Here is a 17959-nt window from a genome sequence, read left to right as displayed (position 1 = left end):
AAGAGAATAAAATTCTGTTATTTTAAGCCACCAAATTTGTTGTAATTTGCTACAACAGCTACAGGGAACTAACACAGCAGCCAATGGATTCATTCCTCCTGCATTAGGTGTCCACTCATTGCCCAATCAGTTCTGTCCAGGGGGATGTTAACAGGAAAAACACCGCCACTGAGGCCTATCCTCTCAGCAGTGGCTATGGGAAAGAAGTAGGTGGTGGATTCTCGGAGAGGGGAATGGGCTGGGAGACACTGGCATGCATCCCACTACCGCTCCCTGACACCTGCTATCACGCAGGTGAGAGAGGAAGTGTTGGGAAGCACAGGGCAGCAGTCAGGCCTGAATGCACCAAGCCTAGGGCTCTCTCCTTCCCCACCTGAATAAGGAATGAGTTCATAAACAGAGCTCTTACTGGGCAGTGGGGGAAGAGGTGAAGTTAGAAGATGAGTCTGCCTGTCCAGCTAATTCAAACAAGTGTTGACTTAACGCCCCTCTTTAGCCAGGCCTTGGGGTAAGTTCTTAGCACAGGCACCAACTGATAGTCTAGGGAAGGATAAGACTTGTGCATCCTGGACAGCTGGGAAGAAAATAACATGATCATTTAGTCATTTATTCAACAAATATTTGCTGTGCACATAGATGTACTAGGCTAGGTGATATTATAATAAAATATATAGAGTCATTGTCTTCATGGGGTGAGAAAAATAAGTAAGCAGATGAATGAGTAAAATAATCACATATTGAGCAAAGGGCTATGAAGGAAAGGAGTAAGGTTCTGAGACAGAGAATAAGGTGTATGAGCTGATGTGGGATGGTGGTAGTAGTGGTCATCAGGACTTGGAATCAGGAGTTATCTTTAAAGTGTGTGTGGGAGGGTGTCTGTGAGAAGTCTGAATGGAGAAGTTGAATAGGCAGTTGGATTTAAACTTGGGGCTGGGAGAAAAGGTTTGGGCAGGAAATGGAAATTTGTTAGAGGCATGGGAACAAAGGAAAGGTCTAGGAAAAAGAGCACAATAGGGAAGATGGTGTAAGTTCTACCTTTGGCTCTATACACAGAGAAGGACATGAACATCTACGTGCAAACAAGCAGTTTACAAGGAACAATCTATAAAAGGCCTAAAAGTTGCGTCGCTTCCGGCTCCTCCCTCTCTCATCCAGACTACATTTCCCAGAATGCCATACAAACCGCGGGAGACCCGGAATCGCTCCCAGCCGCTTCCGGTGCAAGTGGCCCCGGATAATATGGCGACCCTTGGAGCCTCTGTGTTGCTGCGGAGCCTCCTGACAGGTTCTCGGGGCACGGAACGGGTCTGTTTCTGGGCCCGAACTCGGCCCCGGCCCGGCGCCCTGCTCCAGCCGCTGCCCGGGCGCTGCGGGGCGGGAATGCCATGCCGTCGGCTCGGCTCCGCGGCCGGTAAGTGACCGCCGGACGGCCGCTGGGGCTCTCTCCGGGCACACCTAGGGCTTTGGGCGGGCGAGAAGCACGCGGAGGCCCCGGCTCTTCCCGCAGCGCGCCCTGAGACCCAGTCGGCTCGCTCCTGAACCTGCGCCGTCTGTCCTCGCCCGCGTTCGTTCGTTCCCTCATTGATAGGGGAACACACGTAAGAGTGGCACTCCAGCTGAGTTAGAAGGGCAGGGAAGGGTTCCTGGAAAATATGACCAAAGCTGACACCTGGTTAACCATGCTAGGGAGAAAACAAGAAGCATTCCAAGCGGAGGAAGCAGCGTAAGCAAAAGTAAAACAGGTAGTTTGGGAACCCATTTTGAAGGTAGCATTGAGGAGGCTTGGTTATGACTTTGGATTCGGGTTTAAATGGAGAAATCAGTGTTGCTTCTCAAGTTTCTGGCTTGAGTGGAGAGTAGTCTTATTTAGACCAAGACAGAGAAGATTAATTGTAGGAACACTTTTTTAGGGGGAGGGGTAGAGGAGGAAGAGGCAGGAGTAGGTGAGGTGAGGAGATGGGAAGGGAGGCGGAATTAAACTCCTGTTTTGGACACGTTAAATTTGAGGTGCTTTTGAGATTCAATTAGAGGTGTCCAGTATTCAGCGACATATAAATTGAGAAACTCAAACTATAAATTGGGGTAAAGATGGTAACTGAAGCTGGGGGAATGGGTGAGATTGTCCGAGTAGAGAGTAGTCTGAGCACCTGTTGTATACCAGGCACTATACAGGACCCTGGCTGCTGGAGATGAGTTCAAGACAGGGTTCTGGCCTTGGGAGAGCTCATCGTCTAGCGGGGGACAGTGAAGTTAGCAGACCACCTTAGCTTTTTGTCTAAATGATGTTGGAATCCATTGGTGAGGTGTTTTTTTTTTTTTTTTTTTTTTGGTGAGGAAGATCAGCCCTGAGCTAACTTCCATGCCAATCCTCCTCTTTTTGCTGAGGAAGATTGGCTCTGGGTTGACATCCATGCCCATCTTCCTCCACTTTATATGGGACGCTGCCACAGCATGGCTTGACAAGCAGTGCGTCGGTGCACCCCGGGGATCCGAACCCAGGCAGCCAGCAGCGGAGTCCGCGAACTTAACTGCTACACCACAGGGCCGGCCCCCATTGGTGAGTTTTAAGCATGGGAGTGATCTTGATTACAGTTTTTAAAATGTAAAAATTTTTTTTCCAGTTTTATTGAGATGTAGGTGACATACAGCAGTGCATAAGTTTAAAGTGTACAGCATAATGATATGACTTACATATATTGTGAAATTCTCATCACAGTAAGTTTTGTTAATATCCATCCTCATACAGATACAAAAAGGAAAAATAAAAAAATTTTTTTTCCTTGTGATGAAAACTCAGGATTTACTCTCTTAATTTTCGTATATACCATACAGCAATGTTAATTATAGTCATCGTGGTGTACATTACATCCCTAGTACTTATTTATCTTATAACTGGAAGTTTGTAACTTTTGACCTCCTTCATTCCATTTACCACACCCCCCCACTACTACCAACCCCCCCCCCCACCTCTGGTAACCAGAAATCTGATCTTTTTTCTATGAGTTTGGCTTTTTTTTTTAAATCCTGCATATAAATGAGATCATAAGTATTTGTCTGACTTATTTCACTTAGCATTATGCCCTCAGGGTCCATCCATGTTGTCACAAATGGCAGGATTTCCTCCTTTTTTATGGCTGCATAATATTCCACTGTATATACATACTACATCTTCTTTATCCATTCGTCCATTGATGGACGCTTAGATTGTTTCCATGGCTTGACTATTGTGAATAATGCTGCTGTGAACTTGGGAGTGCAGATATCTCTTCAACATAGTGTTGTTGTTTTTTTCAGATATATTCCCAGAAGTGGAATTGCTGGATCATATGGTAGTTCTATTTTTCTTTTTTTTTCGAGGAGATCAGCCCTGTGCTAACATCTGCCAATCCTCCTCTTTTTTTGCTGAGGAAGACTCGCCCTGGGCTAACATCTGTGCCCGTCTTCCTCCACTTTATATGGGACGCCATCACAGCATGGCTTGCCAAGCAGCGCGTCGGTGCGCGCCCAGGATCCGAACCAGCGAACCCCGGGCCGCTGCAGCGGAGCGCACGCACTGAACCGCCTACGCCACCGGGCCAGCCCCGGTAGTTCTATTTTTAATTGTTTGAGGAACCTTGTTTTTAATTGTTAGAGGAATTCTTTTCCATGGTGGCTGTATAAGTTTACAATCCATCAAGCAGTGCACAAGGGTTCCCTTTTTTCCACATCCTCACCAGCATTTGTTATCTCTTGTCTTTTTGATGTTAGTCGTTCTAACAGGCATGAGGTGATACTTCCTGGTTGTTTTGATTTGTACTTCCCTGATGATTAGTGATGTTGGGCACCTTTTCATGTACCTGTTGGCCATTCATATATCTTCTTTGGAAAAAGGTCTATTCAGGTCCTCTGTCCATTTTTTAATTGTATTATTTGGTTTTTTGCTATTGAGCCCTATGAGTTCTTTATATATATTGGATATTAACCCCTTATCAGATATATGGTTTGAAAATATTTTTTCCCATTTTATAGGTTGTCTTTTCATTTTGTTGATTGTTTCTTTTGCTGTGCAGAGGCTTTTTATTTTGAGGTAGTCCCACTTGTTTATTTTTTATTTTGTTGTTGTGCTTTAGGTGTCATGTCCAGAACATCACACCAAGACTGATGTTAAGGAGCTTACTGCCTATGTTTTCTTCTAGGAGTTTTATGGTTTCCGGTCTTACGTTTAATTCCTTAATACATTTCCAGTTAATTTTTGTGAGTGGTGTGAGATAGGGGTCTATTCTTTTATATGTGAATATCTAGTTTTCCCAGCACCATTTATTGAAGAGACTGTCTTTTCTCCATTGACTATTCTTGGCACCCTTGTCAAATATTAGTTGACTGTATGTGTGTAGGTTTATTTCTGGGCTCTCAGTTCTATTCCATTGGTCCATGTGTTTTTATGCCACTACCATACTGTTTTCATTGCTATAGCTTTATAATATAGCTTGAAATCAGGAAGTGTGATGCCTCCCGCTTAGTTCTTTCTCAGGATTGCTCTGGCTATTTAGGGTCTTTTGTGGTTTTATGTAAATTTTAGGATTGTTTTTTCTACTTCTGTAAAAAATGCCATTGGAGTCTTGATAGGAATTGCTTTGAATCTATACATGGCTTTGGGTAATATGGACATTTTAACAATATTAATTCTTCCAATTCGTGAACATGGGATACCTTTCCATTTATCTTCTTCCATTTCTTTCATCAGTCTTATAGGTTTCAGTATAGAGGTCTTTCACCTCCTTGGTTAAATTTATTCCTAAGTATTTTATTGTTTTTGATGCTATTGTAAATGTGATAATTATTTCTTTTTCAGATAATTCACTGTTAGTGTATAGAAATGCTAGTGATTTTTGTATGTTAATTTTGTATCTTGCAACTTTACTGAATTCACTGATTAGATCTAACAGGTTTTTGGTGGAGTCTTTAGGATTTTCTGCATTCATCACGTCATCTGCAAATAGAGACAGTTTTACTTCTTCCTTTCCAATTCTGATGCCTTTTATTTCTTTTTTTGCCTGATTGCTCTTGCTAGGATTTCCAGTACTGTGTTGAATAGGAGTGGCAAGAGTGGGCATCCTTGTCTTGTTCCTGATCTTAGAGGAAAGGCTTTCAACCTTTCACCATTGAGTATGATGTTAGCTGTGGGTTTATCTTATATGGCCTTTATCATGTTGAGGAATGTTCCTTCCACACCTAATTTGTAGAGTTTTTATCACGAACAATGTTGAATTTTGTCAAATGCTTCTTCTGCATCTACTGAAATGATCATGTGATTTTCTTTCATTCTATTAATATGATGTATCACATTGATTGATTTGAGTATGTTTCAACCATCTTTGCATCCCAGGGATAAATCCCACTTGATTATGGTGAATGATCTTTTTAATGTGCTGCTGACTTCAGTTTGCTAGTATTTTATTGAGAATTTTTGCATCTGTATTTATCAGGTATATTGGCCTATAGTTTTCTTTTCTGGTGATGTCCTTTTATGGCTTTAGTGTCAGGATAATGCTGGCCTTGTAAAATGAATTTGGGAGTGTTCCCTCCTGTTCGATTTTTTGGAAGAGTTCGAGAAGGACTGGTGTTAATTCTTCTTTAAATGTTTGGTAAAATTCACCTGTGAAGCCATCTGGTTCTGGGCTTTTCTTTGGGAGATTTTTGATTACTGATTCAATTTCCTTTTAATTGGTCTGTTCCAATTTTCTGTTTCTTCCTAATTCGGTCTTGGTAGGTATTGTGTTTCTAAGAATTTTTCCTTTTCTTCTCGGTTGTCCAGTTTGTTGGCATATAGTTGTTCATAGTAGCCTCTTATGATCCTTTGTATTTCTGTGGTGTCAGCTGTAATGTCTCCTTTTTCATTTATAATTTTGTTGATTTGGATCTTCTCTTTTTTCCTTGGTTATTCTAGTTATAGGTTTGTCAATTTTGTTTATCTTTTCAAAGAACTAACTCTTACTTTTGTTAATCTTTTCTATTGTTTTCATTACATTTTTAAGAGATCACTCTGGTTGTTCTGTGGAGAATGGTCTACAGTGGGGTCCAAATGGCGGCAGGGAGACCAGTTAGGAGCCTAAGGCAAGAGATAAGGGTGGCCATGACTAGGTTAGTGGCAGTGGGAAATGGAGGAGTAAAGAGAGATTTATGAGATATAACAAACAGTATGTTCAGTGTCAGTGTTCTTGTTTGTAAAATGGGGATAATCATAGAATTTATGGGGTTGTAAGGATTAAATGTGCTAAGTATGTAAAGTACTTATTAGCTCAGTAAGTACAGGCACATAGTAAATATCTAACAAATGTCAGCTGTTATCATTACTGTTATTGTTATTACTGCTATTGGCTAGATGTGGAGGAGAGGTAAAGGAGAAGTTAGAATGACTGTAAGGTTTCTGGCCCACATGACCTGTTGGATGGCGCTAGGATAGGGAACAGTAGGAGCGCAGGTTTGAGACAGGAGAAAGTGGATGAGTTCTGCTTTGGCAATATTGAAGTGCCTGTGAGATGTCCGTTGGGTAGTTGGATGGAAGATAATCTCAGCTGGAGATTCAGATTTTAGAGTCTCCAGCATATAGAAGTAATTAAAGTTATAGGCGGCTAGAGATCATCCGTTAAGAATGTGAGAAGGGAGAAGAGAAAGATGTAGTTCAGAATCCTGAGGGACGCCAGCATTTACAGGACTAGCAGAGGAAGAGGTGGCTGGGAAGGAAGGGCTTTTTTCCTTAATGGAAATGGAAATGGAGCTTAGGCAGAGGGATAGGCAGACTGCGTGAGGCAGAGCTGAGATCTGGGTCTCCTCTCCTGTCCAAGGCTCTTCCATGATAGCACATGGCCTCTTCAGTGTCCTGTCCAGTGATCCAGGCGTCTCTTTCCTAGCTGCACCCCCTCAGCCTAGAATTTCCTTTCCTTTTTTCCCTATCCCACCCAGGTCCCTAGTTAGCCTTCTTTGACCCTGCCGTGCCCTTTTCTGCTCCCAGGCTATGTTTAATTCCTTCCTCTGTCGGCACACGACCCCTCGTACCTCCCCTGTACGTAGTGTTTGCACTGAGCAGCACCGTGATAGATTGGAATTGATAGAGGCTCTAGAATCAGGTAACCCTTGGTTTAAATCCTGGCTCTAGCACTTAATAACTAGTTGTCTTAGGCAGGCTCCGGTATCCTCATTTATAAAGCTGGGCTATCAATACTATTTTGTGGGTGGTTGTAAGCATTCCTGAAAATGTATGTAATGCCTGGCATGTAAGAGACAACTCTGTAAATGGTAGCAACCATTGTTATTATTAATATTATTACATTACTTTTTCCTGTTGCTTCCTTCACTAGACTTTGAGTGCCTTTTTGGCAGAAACTATCTTCATCTTAGCGAATGCTCAGTACATTTTAAATGAAGGAATGAATGAATCTTGTAGGTATTAGCATTATGCATACTGAGGTAGACATTGTATTCATCATTTTTAGTGTTAACTTACTTTTCTATTTAGAGGTGTTGGCTTGTCACTTTTGCCATCATCTTATTAAAATTCGTTTTAACAGAATCTGGTAGCTCAGAAATCAAGAAACCTACATTTATGGATGAGGAAGTCCAAAGCCTACTCATCAAGATGACAGGCTTGAATTTGCAGAAGATTTTTAAGCCAGCAGTACAAGAACTGAAGCCGCCAACCTATAAGCTGATGACCCAGGCACAGCTGGAAGAGGTATGGGAATGCAGGAATATTGGTAGAATACCTTTCTTTAAAGGGTTAAACGAGATTTCCAGAGGCCCCTCCAGATGCTGATAGCTGCTTTTCCTCAGGTACTAATGAGGGGGTGTCGCAGGCACGGAACCGAGAAAAGAAAGGCAAGCAGCCAGAGAGGAGCAGGGAGCATGGCCCAAATTAGGTAGACTGGGGCACGTGGGTCAGGTCTGGGTGTCCAGGCAGAGCCTCTTCTGCTCCAAAACCAGCCTGAGCATCCTTCTTTTGTCCTGCCTGCTCCGGCTTCCCTCCTGGAGAAACATCTGCTGTGAGCTGCTTTGAGGCTGAAGCTTTGGTGAGATTATGAGATCCTGCTGAACAGCATTCTCCTCCGGCACCAGTGTCCTCCTGGAGTCATGGGTTTTGAGTGCTTTGTAAATGCTTTGATGTATGAATATGTGAAGCATTATTGCTCTAATTCAAAAGTTATTTATAGTCATAGCAAAAAATTCAGATATCTGATAGTGTATCACATGAAGAGGGAAAGTCCCCCTTTCATCTCTCAGAGGTAATCACTGTTAACAGTATGGCATGGAGCAGTGTGGTCAGTGGTTAAGAGCATGGGCTCTGGAGTTGAGTTGCCTGGGTTCAAATCCCAGTCCTTCCAGCAATTTACTTAACATTTGTGTGCCTCCATTTTCCCTCCCATAAAAATGAGATAATAGCACCTAGCTCTTAACGGTAATTGTGGGGATTAAACGAGCCAAATACATTCAGAGTATTTGAACACTATCTGGCATATAGTAAGCACCCAATAAATGAATTCCCTTATTCTGTTTCAAGCAGCTCTTGTGTGGCCTGGCTCTGTCTCGGAGCATTCCTTTGCTGTTTTGAGACCAGTTGAACCCATAGCTGGTGTTCTCAGTCACACCACAGAGGCAAAGGCCAGGGCCCAGGAGCCCAAGTCTGGCTTTTCATTCACTGATTCATGCCTACAGCTGCTTCTCTTTGCAGTCCTTAGCATTTTTGATTAGTATCTGCTTTTGTTAGATAGTCCTTTTGGTCTGTAACCTTGTGGCTTTCCTTAAGAAATATTTTATTTCATTAGGCTACGAGACAGGCGGTTCAGGCAGCTAAAGTACGATTAAAAATGCCACCGGTTCTGGAAGAGCGAGTGCCAATAAAGGACGTGTTAGCTGAAGATAAGATTTTGGAAGGAACAGAAACAGCCAAATATGTGTTTACTGATATATCATATAGCATACCACACCGGGTGAGTATACCTCTAATCACAAAATGATCTTAATGTGGAGATGGGCCTGAGGGACGAGGGTCAATATCATGTGAGCCAACTGCCTCTGCTCTTCCAAACCAGAATTCCTGTGACTGGGTGAGATCCTTCTAGAAGATAAAGCATAAAGACGAAGAGAAATGCAGACCAGCCCCACATCATCATGTTACCATTTCCCTACATATTATGCACACAGTATATTCCAGATTGACTACAAGGAAAGAGACAAGTGTGCTGAGAACAGAGCAAGAGATTTACAGGCAGAAACCCATACCCAAACCACAAACAGGCAGAAATCTTAAAGGCAGTGGGAGAAGGGGGATTCTTTCTGTCCAAGTTAGACTGACTTCCTTAGCTGAAGCTTTTTGAGGAGATGAAGGGTTTCTTTCCTGTAAATTCTTGATGATTCCAAAAACCCCAGACTTCCCAAAGGATGTTCACTTTTCAGAATTTGCATGAAGAATGGCAGATTACCCTAGATAACTTTCAGACAGCACTGCTTTTTCAGTGAGAGTTTTTGTTCTCTAGCTCTTCTTCCCTTGATTGCCAGGTCCGGAACACTCTGGCACTTATAAAATGTATGTTTTGTGTTTGAGCAGTTTCAAGTCAAGGGTAAAAAGAATAATTTACAATTCAGCCTACAAATTGCAGAATACTGTATAATGCCACAGTTGGGTGAAGGGCCACCCCATATTAATCTTTTTTATCATATACGCTTATGGTTAGAAGACATGATTTGAGCAATGTCCATGCCTGTACATCAACCACCTGTATACCTGACATAATGAACAGGGATTAGAGTTTCATTTTATTTAGAATTTTTCCTTGGGGTGCTTTAATGTATGTTTGCAGTGCTGTGAAGGCTGGTTGTGGGAGCATTCTATAGCCTGAAAGGGAGAAAGGAACTTGGAATGCAAATTACCAAAATCCTTATGAGGAACAGTTGTGTTATTTTGGCATTTGCTGGTTTTTTTCTATTTGTACTGCTTGATGAAAGTTTTAATTATATCATCCTCAAAACTCTTACACCTCTGAAAAGTTGAGAGTCAGTACCATCTGGTTAATTTCAACAATCAGATGTGTACCAGTTAACTGCTATGTGCAAAGCTCTGTGTAAGTCACTCTGGATGTTACAAAGAATTACAACCTACAGTTCCTGTCCTTTTGAGTTCTATAATGATATCTGAGAGGTGTCAAGAATCTTGCACATGATAAATTGCCAGTTGAGTGGTACAAACAGTGAGTGGAATTCAGAGGAAGTGATCCTGTGGCCTGGGATGTGGCAGTTGGAAGAGTGAAGAGACCAGAGGCAGGTGGACTGGTCAGTCTCTCTGACACAGTTATGTCTCATGCCAGTATGAGGAATCATGGAGGTGTGGAATTAAGACTCCACATTCTTGGGTTTGTTCCTTTTATCCCAGGGACTTAATATTATGAATTTTTTTTAATTTTTAATTTTCTATTGAAGTATAGTTGACATGCAATATCCTGTTAGTTTCAGGTGTACATCATAGTGATTCGATATTTATATATGTTATAAAATGATCACCACAATAAGTCTAGTTACCATCTGTCACCATACAAAGTTATTACAATATTATTGATTATATTCCCTATGCTGTACATTACATTCTCATGACTTGTTAATTTTATAACTAAAGTTTATACCTCTTAATCCCCTTCGCCTATTTTGCCAACCCCCACCCTCCTCCCCTGCTTCTGGTAACCGCCAGTTTGTTTCCTGTTATCTGTGTATCCCAGAGACTTTAAAAGTGGATTAGAAAGTAGTAAAGTCTGTTTAGGTGAGACTTCGGGATGGGGAAATGAAAAAACTCGGAAAGGTCTAATAGCACTTCTTTCCTCTCAAATGGATTTAGATGAATCTCAGGTCAGCTTTTTTTATTTGAACCATTTTATGTATTGAACCCACTTTAGGACCATAGTTGGCACTTAATAAATACTTTCCTTTTAGATTTCTGATTATCAGAACCACAGCAGTGATTAGTAAAGGAAGTATCAAATCTTGCCAAGTGTTTGAGGTTTAAAATTATCCTTGAAATCATACACATGATTGCATTTTACGTTTCCCAGTTGCATTTTATATTGTTGATTGCAAATTATTTTTACTATAGTGCTTAGTGAAACATTGGAACTAAAAATAAGTCCTCATAAACTCATCCTTGATTATGTTTTCTATTTCAGGAGCGTTTTATTGTCGTCAGAGAACCAAGTGGCACACTACGCAAAGCCTCTTGGGAAGAACGAGACCGGATGATACAAGTTTATTTCCCAAAGGAAGGTCGTAGAATTTTAACACCAATAATTTTCAAGGAAGAAAATCTTAAGGTAAGGTGACTGGTTTCATAGTCAGTGGTGATGGTTTCTTTGTTGAATCGGTTGGCTCTGATGCTGCTGGACATTCTGCTTTGATAAACACAGATAACATTTCTAATAATAACTAGGATTATCTATTTTGTAATTGGCTTAGCTGGGATTTGAATCCTGGTATGACAGTTACAAAGCCTGTGTTACTTCTGCATGCCTCTTGATCGGCACAGATGTGGCCTGTATGTGGATGGGCAGGCCTGTCATGGTGGCAGGACAGGTGTTGAACTTTCATGTTCCTTTCATCTAATTCCAACTCTGCTGTGTGCTTTTAGACCATGTACAGTCAGGACCGGCATGTTGATGTCCTCAATCTCTGTGTTGCCCAGTTTGAGCCAGATTCTGCTGAATATATCAAAGTGAGTATATTTTATAGTTTCTAAAGTATGGGCTTATATGGTTATGAGTAAGATTTTTGATCTAGGACAATGAGTTAGGTAATAAGCTTTGACACAGGGGAAAGAGAAGGAAAATACTCGAACACCTTTTGAGTACCTGATATGTATACCAGATAGATATTTTATCTTCACAACAACCTTTGAGTTAAGGATGAGATAATTTTAATCTTGGAGAGTTAAGCAGCTTGCTGAAAGTTGCACGACTAGTAAGAGTTAGGACCCAAACTTGATGGCAAAGCCTGTCCTCTTTTCACTTTATCATACAGGAACAAAGTTATTTATTAAAATTTGCCAAAATGCAATGTATGTGTCTTACAATTCAATTTAAGAAGTAATCATGTAGTACCTTCGACGTGTAAGGTATTATTGTGGATAGTATAGGTGATGACAGGAACTAGGATAGGGTGTGCTGTGTCAAAGCTTACAGTCCAGAAATGATTATGGGGAAGGGTGCTAGATAAGTATACAGATGATTATCACCTTAGGTCTAAGATGTTAGTTGCTAAGAGATGGTTACAAAGTGCTCTCAGGAAGGGCTTCATAGAGGTCTTGAAGAGAGTTCTAGAGGGGCAGGGAACACTGTGGCAGGTGGAGCTGGGTGAGGGAGAGGTGTTTCAGGTAGAGGGAACAGTGTCAATAGGCAGGAAACAACAGAGTATGCTTGAGAAATGGCCAATCATCTGGTTTGCTTGTACATGCAATTTATATGTAGGGGAGTGGTTCAAGATTAAGCTAGAAAGGTGGGTGCGACCATGTCACAGGTGACCTCAGATGCTAAGCTGAGGAATCTGGACTTCAATCAGCAGACCTTTGAAAGCCTTTTGAACACAGGAATACCCTCATCCAAGTCCTTATTTGGGAAGGTCAATGTGGAAGGAGAACTGAAAGGACATTAGTTAATAAGATGGAATGGGGTAGTTGATGGGATAGGGGAAAAGGGCAAGAGTGAAAGAATATTCTTGATTTATTTTTTCCCATCTGACCAAGAAATGGTGGTCCATTATTTCCAGTGGTCTACATATATGTAATAGATGTTTCATAAATAGCGCTTGGCTGCTAAAAAGTAATTGATTTGGCTATAAATGTTTGACAGACTTGTTCCAGGGTGCCACATACTTCTATAGTGGAGGGTTGGTCTAAATCATACTTGTTAGTTAATGATAGTGGAGGCAGGTTAAGTAGACCTGGTTTTACTGATAACTTTCTTGGGCAGCACTCATGCTAGTATAGTGTATCTAATAATGCTGCTCACTTCTTTTTATTTTCATGTTTCTGAAAAATTGTTTCATGTGGATAGGTTCATCATCAGACCTACGAAGATATAGATAAACATGGAAAGTATGACCTTTTACGTTCAACGAGACACTTTGGTGGAATGGCTTGGTATTTTGTAAATAAGAAAAAGATTGATGGCTTACTGATTGACCAGCTTCAGAGAGATTTGTAAGTATGATCTCAGTAAGTAAAAGAAATTTTTATTACCATTACAGTAAACCTATATTTAAGCTATGTTATTTTTCCAGTGATAACAGTTTATTTCTGGGTTTGTCTTTCGGCATAACCCAGTTTTCTCAGTCTTTGCTTTTGTGTTGTGTAAACAGGGCTAGATTCTTTGAAAGAGTAAATGGCTTTGGAACTGTACTGTATACCTTGATACTGACTTACCCCTGGTCTCGCCCGTGCTCCTGGGTATCAGTGACCTTTCCAGATACTCAAAGGGGATTAAATAGGAAATATAAAGAAGCAGACGTAAGCTCTAGTGGGCACTTGTTTTCTAGTAGACTATTTCTAGGGCTTTTCAGTAAAAGTGATTTATCAAAACACTCTTGCTTTTGCAAATTTTTTTTTGTGTGTGTGAGGAAGATCAGCCCTGAGCTAACATCTGATACCAATCCTCTTTTTGCTGAGGAAGTTCGGCCCTGAGCTAACATCCGTGCCCATCTTCCTCTACTTTATATGGGATGCCGCCACAGCATGGCTTGACAAGCAGTGCGTCGGTGCGTGCCCAGGATCCAAACCAGCGAACCCCAGGCCACCACAGCAGAGCACGCGCACTTAACTGCTTGCGCCACCGGGCTGGCCCCTTGCAAGATTAAGACATTGAAAAAGTTAGTTTTTTTCAAAGTCACGTGAAACAAAGAATGTCTATTGTATTTTAGCATGCAAACTGGTGTGCTCTCAGGCTTCTAGCTGAAATAATAGTCTACTTTACAACTTGTGATAAAACTGAAGAGAAACTGTTTTTGAGTATCTTTCTATCGGTTGGGTTAGAAAGGCCAAAGTGACAAGAAAAACAAACCAGCATGGCTGTAGTAAGAAAGTCAACTTTCCACAAAAAACCCTTGCTTAATTCAAAGTCTGAACTACAAGAAGAGGGTTTAGTGATTATTGCTACCTTCAGACTGTAAGGAAGTTGTGACTCACAGAGTATCCTCCATGTAGTCTGAACCATTCACACAAAGGTAAGGCATTTGGAACCAGGTTCCATAGGCACTAAGAAGTACAGCCCATAGCTGGAAACAGAGCATCATTTCTCATAGAAACAGCATTCTTAAGGGTAGATGATTTCTAGGCCAGCCCATTTCACCATCATGTGTAGTATAATCCAATTCAGAGGGCAGAAATATACCTTTTTCCCACATAAGCAGGGGGCTGGCTGGCGGTCATGAGGATCCTCAAAAGTGACTTGTGTTAGGTGCGTTAGCAGTAACATCTCCTGTGAATGAATTTTCTTATTAAGTTTCTCAAATGTAATCATTCTGAAATTATATTATAAAAACAACATAACGTATTTCGTAAAAAATTGGAGCCACACAAATATATAATTTTGAAAATTAAAGTTCTTTATTGAGGTGTACTAATACGTGATATTGTAGTAATACTTATCACCTGTAAGTTTTACATGTGAAACAGTTTATTTGCATACTGGGAGGGAGTTTTGAGTACGCAGTTAACCTTGCCTGCTCTGCGTAAGTAAAACCATTCCTGGGGAATTCTGAACAGGACAGTTTGCTGCAGATCCCAGGCTAGACAGTAGAGGGTGCACGTCCTCAATGAATGGAGCCCAGGCTAGACTTGGGATTCTGCACACATTTATTCCAGGCTCAGGTCCCACTGTTGGTTTTGAATTGATATTCTTTTGTAATATTTTTGAACATGTAAATTTATTTGCTCTCAGTTTCAAATATGGGCTGGGTGTGAAGTTAATTGTTCTGTGAGATGCAAGCATTAAACTTTAGCATGACTGTAATGAAGCCCTCAACATGATTCTAATACATAAAAACCCAGCTAAGCTCTTTACAGGGCCACATGCCTAAGCTCTAATGGGAGTTACTTTTATTTATTTGGGGGATATTTTGTTGCTGCATTTATTGCACTTTGTTAGATTATAACAAGCATAAAAGATCTGTAATGAACGTGTTTGAATTTTTTTCCCCTGGGAAGTTTTACTATATGAGCAGCTCTGACTTCTCAGTTCTCCCAAGAGAGGCCTTTAGAGCGGGTGGGCCTTGGGATAAGCCCAGAGCATTTCTCTAAGGTCACCATGGCTTGAGAAATTGTTTACCTCTTCCCACTGTCACCCCACTCTTTATCTCCCTGTTCAGGTCGTAGGAAAGCAGGGAAGGTCAAAGAGTGATGGCTGAGGGAGCACTGAATTAGGGTGTCCTCACCCCCAACTAGAAGCCAGTAGCTCACTAAGTGTATACAGCAGAACCTCAAAAGCACAAGCATTTTAGAAGAGTTATTTTTATATGCTCCCTCAGCTTTGAGGTGGCGGTAGGAAGGTGTTGACTGTGTGAGAAGAGAAGATAGTGATTGTTTCATTTGGAGAAGGCTAGGGAAGTTTTGATGTTGATAAATTGTTCACAGGTTTCTAAAACGGTAAATACAAACCAGAAGAATTGAATTCTTGTTCCGGCTTCATCAAAGATAGTTGTGTGACACTAAAGTTAGATTGCCAAAGTGGAACCTGACTTTCCTTCTGTCTGATATGCATAATTTCAAATTTGCTTCACTAGGATGCTACTTTTTAACTAATGGGGGCCTGGGAGTCTTTCCTTGGACTCCTAGGAGGCCTCCTATAGAGGCATTTATCTACTAATTCAGAGTCTCAATGAAAATTTGTTAGATGTTACTGCTACTGCACTTAAAGGCAGGTGGCTTTCAGCATCCCCGTGACTACTAGCCTCTGGATTATGTGGGATGAAGGTATATTCTTACTCTCTGAGTTGGTATACATTATTATCTGCTGAAGTGGGCTGGCCTAGAAATCATCTACCATTAGGAATGCCCTTTCTATGGGAAATGTTGTTCTGTTTCCAAAAAGAATACAGCCACATTTAGAATATATTCACTTTCATAAATTGGCCACTGCCTATAGTGACTCCTGCCCTACCTACCGCAGAGTAGGTATGAAGCCTCAATTAGCCCCTTTTCCTGAAAACACCTTTGAAAATATAAAACTGAAGGCTTTTAAAAGTTTTTTTGGCCCAAGGAAAGTTTGAAATGTAATTTAGTTTTAAGTTGGCACACACTTTTATAGGACTGTGAAGCAAATGAAGAAAATCCCTTGGTAACAGTAAACCCTTTCACTCTATAGAGTTGATGATGCCACCAGCTTGGTCCAGCTGTATCACATCCTCCATCCAGACGGCCAGTCAGCTCAAGAGGCCAAGGAGCAGGCTGCTGAAGGGTTACATTTAATTAAGGTAAAGGGACTTGTTTCACATTGCCTGTTGTCGGGTGATAACTGACTTGGGAAGAATTCTGAAGTGGGTCCTATTTAATGGTAACTAAAAAGATGTGTGAATATTGAACATTTGTGGTCTTCAAACAGTGATTAGAGCCCTCATATTTCTTCAGCCTGGACAACAGACAGATGGGGTGGGGAGCTACAGCTGGAACCCAAGATGTTCGGATGTTGGGGCAGCAGCCCCCTTGTTCTGTAGGGAGTACTAGCATCTGAGGTAACCAAGTCACCAGCAGGGCAGGGTGGAGGACTAGCTGGCACATGTCCCCAGTGCAGCTTCCCGTTCCTTCATCGTGGTCAAGGTGTGCAGAAGGCGGAGAGGGTGTGCTTGTATATCACTAAGCCTTACTTGCGTTATTATTTTGGAACTGCATACCTCAAAAGTACGGGTTTACACAGGTTTCTCTGTAAATGTTGAGAGCTGAGATGATTTTTTCAGGAAGGGGAGATCACTGTATAATTTTCATATCTTCTAATGCTCAGCATAGACACGGTTTTGTGAATCTAGCTTCTATCCCAGTATTATTTTATGCAAACTGCAAAGCAGCTATAAAGCTTACTGAGGACAAAAACAACCAGTGATGACACCCTAGGGAAACGACAGTACTAATTCTGATTTTCTGTGCTAAGCCAGATAAAACAAAATGCTTTTGGGGAAAATATTCTTTAAAGTGAAAAATTACTTTGCTAACTCTCATCCTTCAGATTCGTCTTGAACCTCGTGGTTTTCATTTTGTTCTAGCAGGAGGTGCAATGTCAGGTTTTCTTAATCTTTTTCTGAAAACAGGCTAAAAGAGATGGCAGCCATATTAGGATACTTCTGGGTTTTAGAATTAGTATTCTTGAACTGTGTTAGATACTGTTTTTTGGTCCATGTAGTATGCTTATTGTTTTGTAATCAGAAAAACAATTATTGTGAAACTTGGAAGACTTTTTTAACTGAGACTTTTCTTTGCTACTACAGAAATGTTAATGATGTCTCAGAACTGAAAGCTTTAGTATATGTTCTATTGCTTTAAAACTTTTTTTTTTTTTCAATTTAAACAGGTCTTTGCAAAAACAGAAGCGCAGAAGGGAGCATATATAGAATTAACACTGCAAGCTTATCAAGAAGCATTCATTAGCCATTCTGCAGCTTCCTGAAAATACTTGAAAAAATAAATTTCATTTCACTAAATACTAACCAGCTTTCTCTGTTAATACTGAGCTGAATGTTTAAAAATGTCAGAATTAAAAGGTAATGATTTGGAGTTCCCAATAAAATTGTTTTTTTACATTCCAAATCGTGTCTTTAACAGAAATAGAAAGAAAACTTCTGAGTTGTCCCCTTGCAGCCTAGGAAAGTTTGAAAAGTTTTTCTTGTTACCCACTCACTTTCCTAGGCTACAAGGGGACAACTGAGAAGTACAGTTGAGTGCCTGATTATGAATTTCTGTAAGCAGACA

General features: G+C 41.0%; 1 protein-coding gene across 1 annotated transcript; it reads left to right on the top strand.

Annotated features, from left to right (window-relative positions):
- Positions 1–1236: 1236 nt before the first annotated feature.
- Positions 1237–17797, top strand: MRPS22 (mitochondrial ribosomal protein S22). The gene is made up of 8 exons (XM_004419312.3): positions 1237–1411; positions 7548–7711; positions 8799–8963; positions 11184–11327; positions 11642–11725; positions 13062–13207; positions 16365–16473; positions 17562–17797. Exons 1-8 carry the CDS (start codon positions 1240–1242, stop codon positions 17655–17657), a joined length of 1080 nt encoding a protein of 359 aa, XP_004419369.1. The 5' UTR covers positions 1237–1239; the 3' UTR covers positions 17658–17797.
- Positions 17798–17959: the final 162 nt, after the last annotated feature.

Source organism: Ceratotherium simum, chromosome 5 (genome assembly GCF_057802395.1).
Source record: "Ceratotherium simum simum isolate JZ-2026a chromosome 5, ASM5780239v1, whole genome shotgun sequence".
NCBI lineage: Eukaryota > Metazoa > Chordata > Mammalia > Perissodactyla > Rhinocerotidae > Ceratotherium > Ceratotherium simum.
This window is presented reverse-complemented; position numbering and strand designations above follow the sequence as displayed.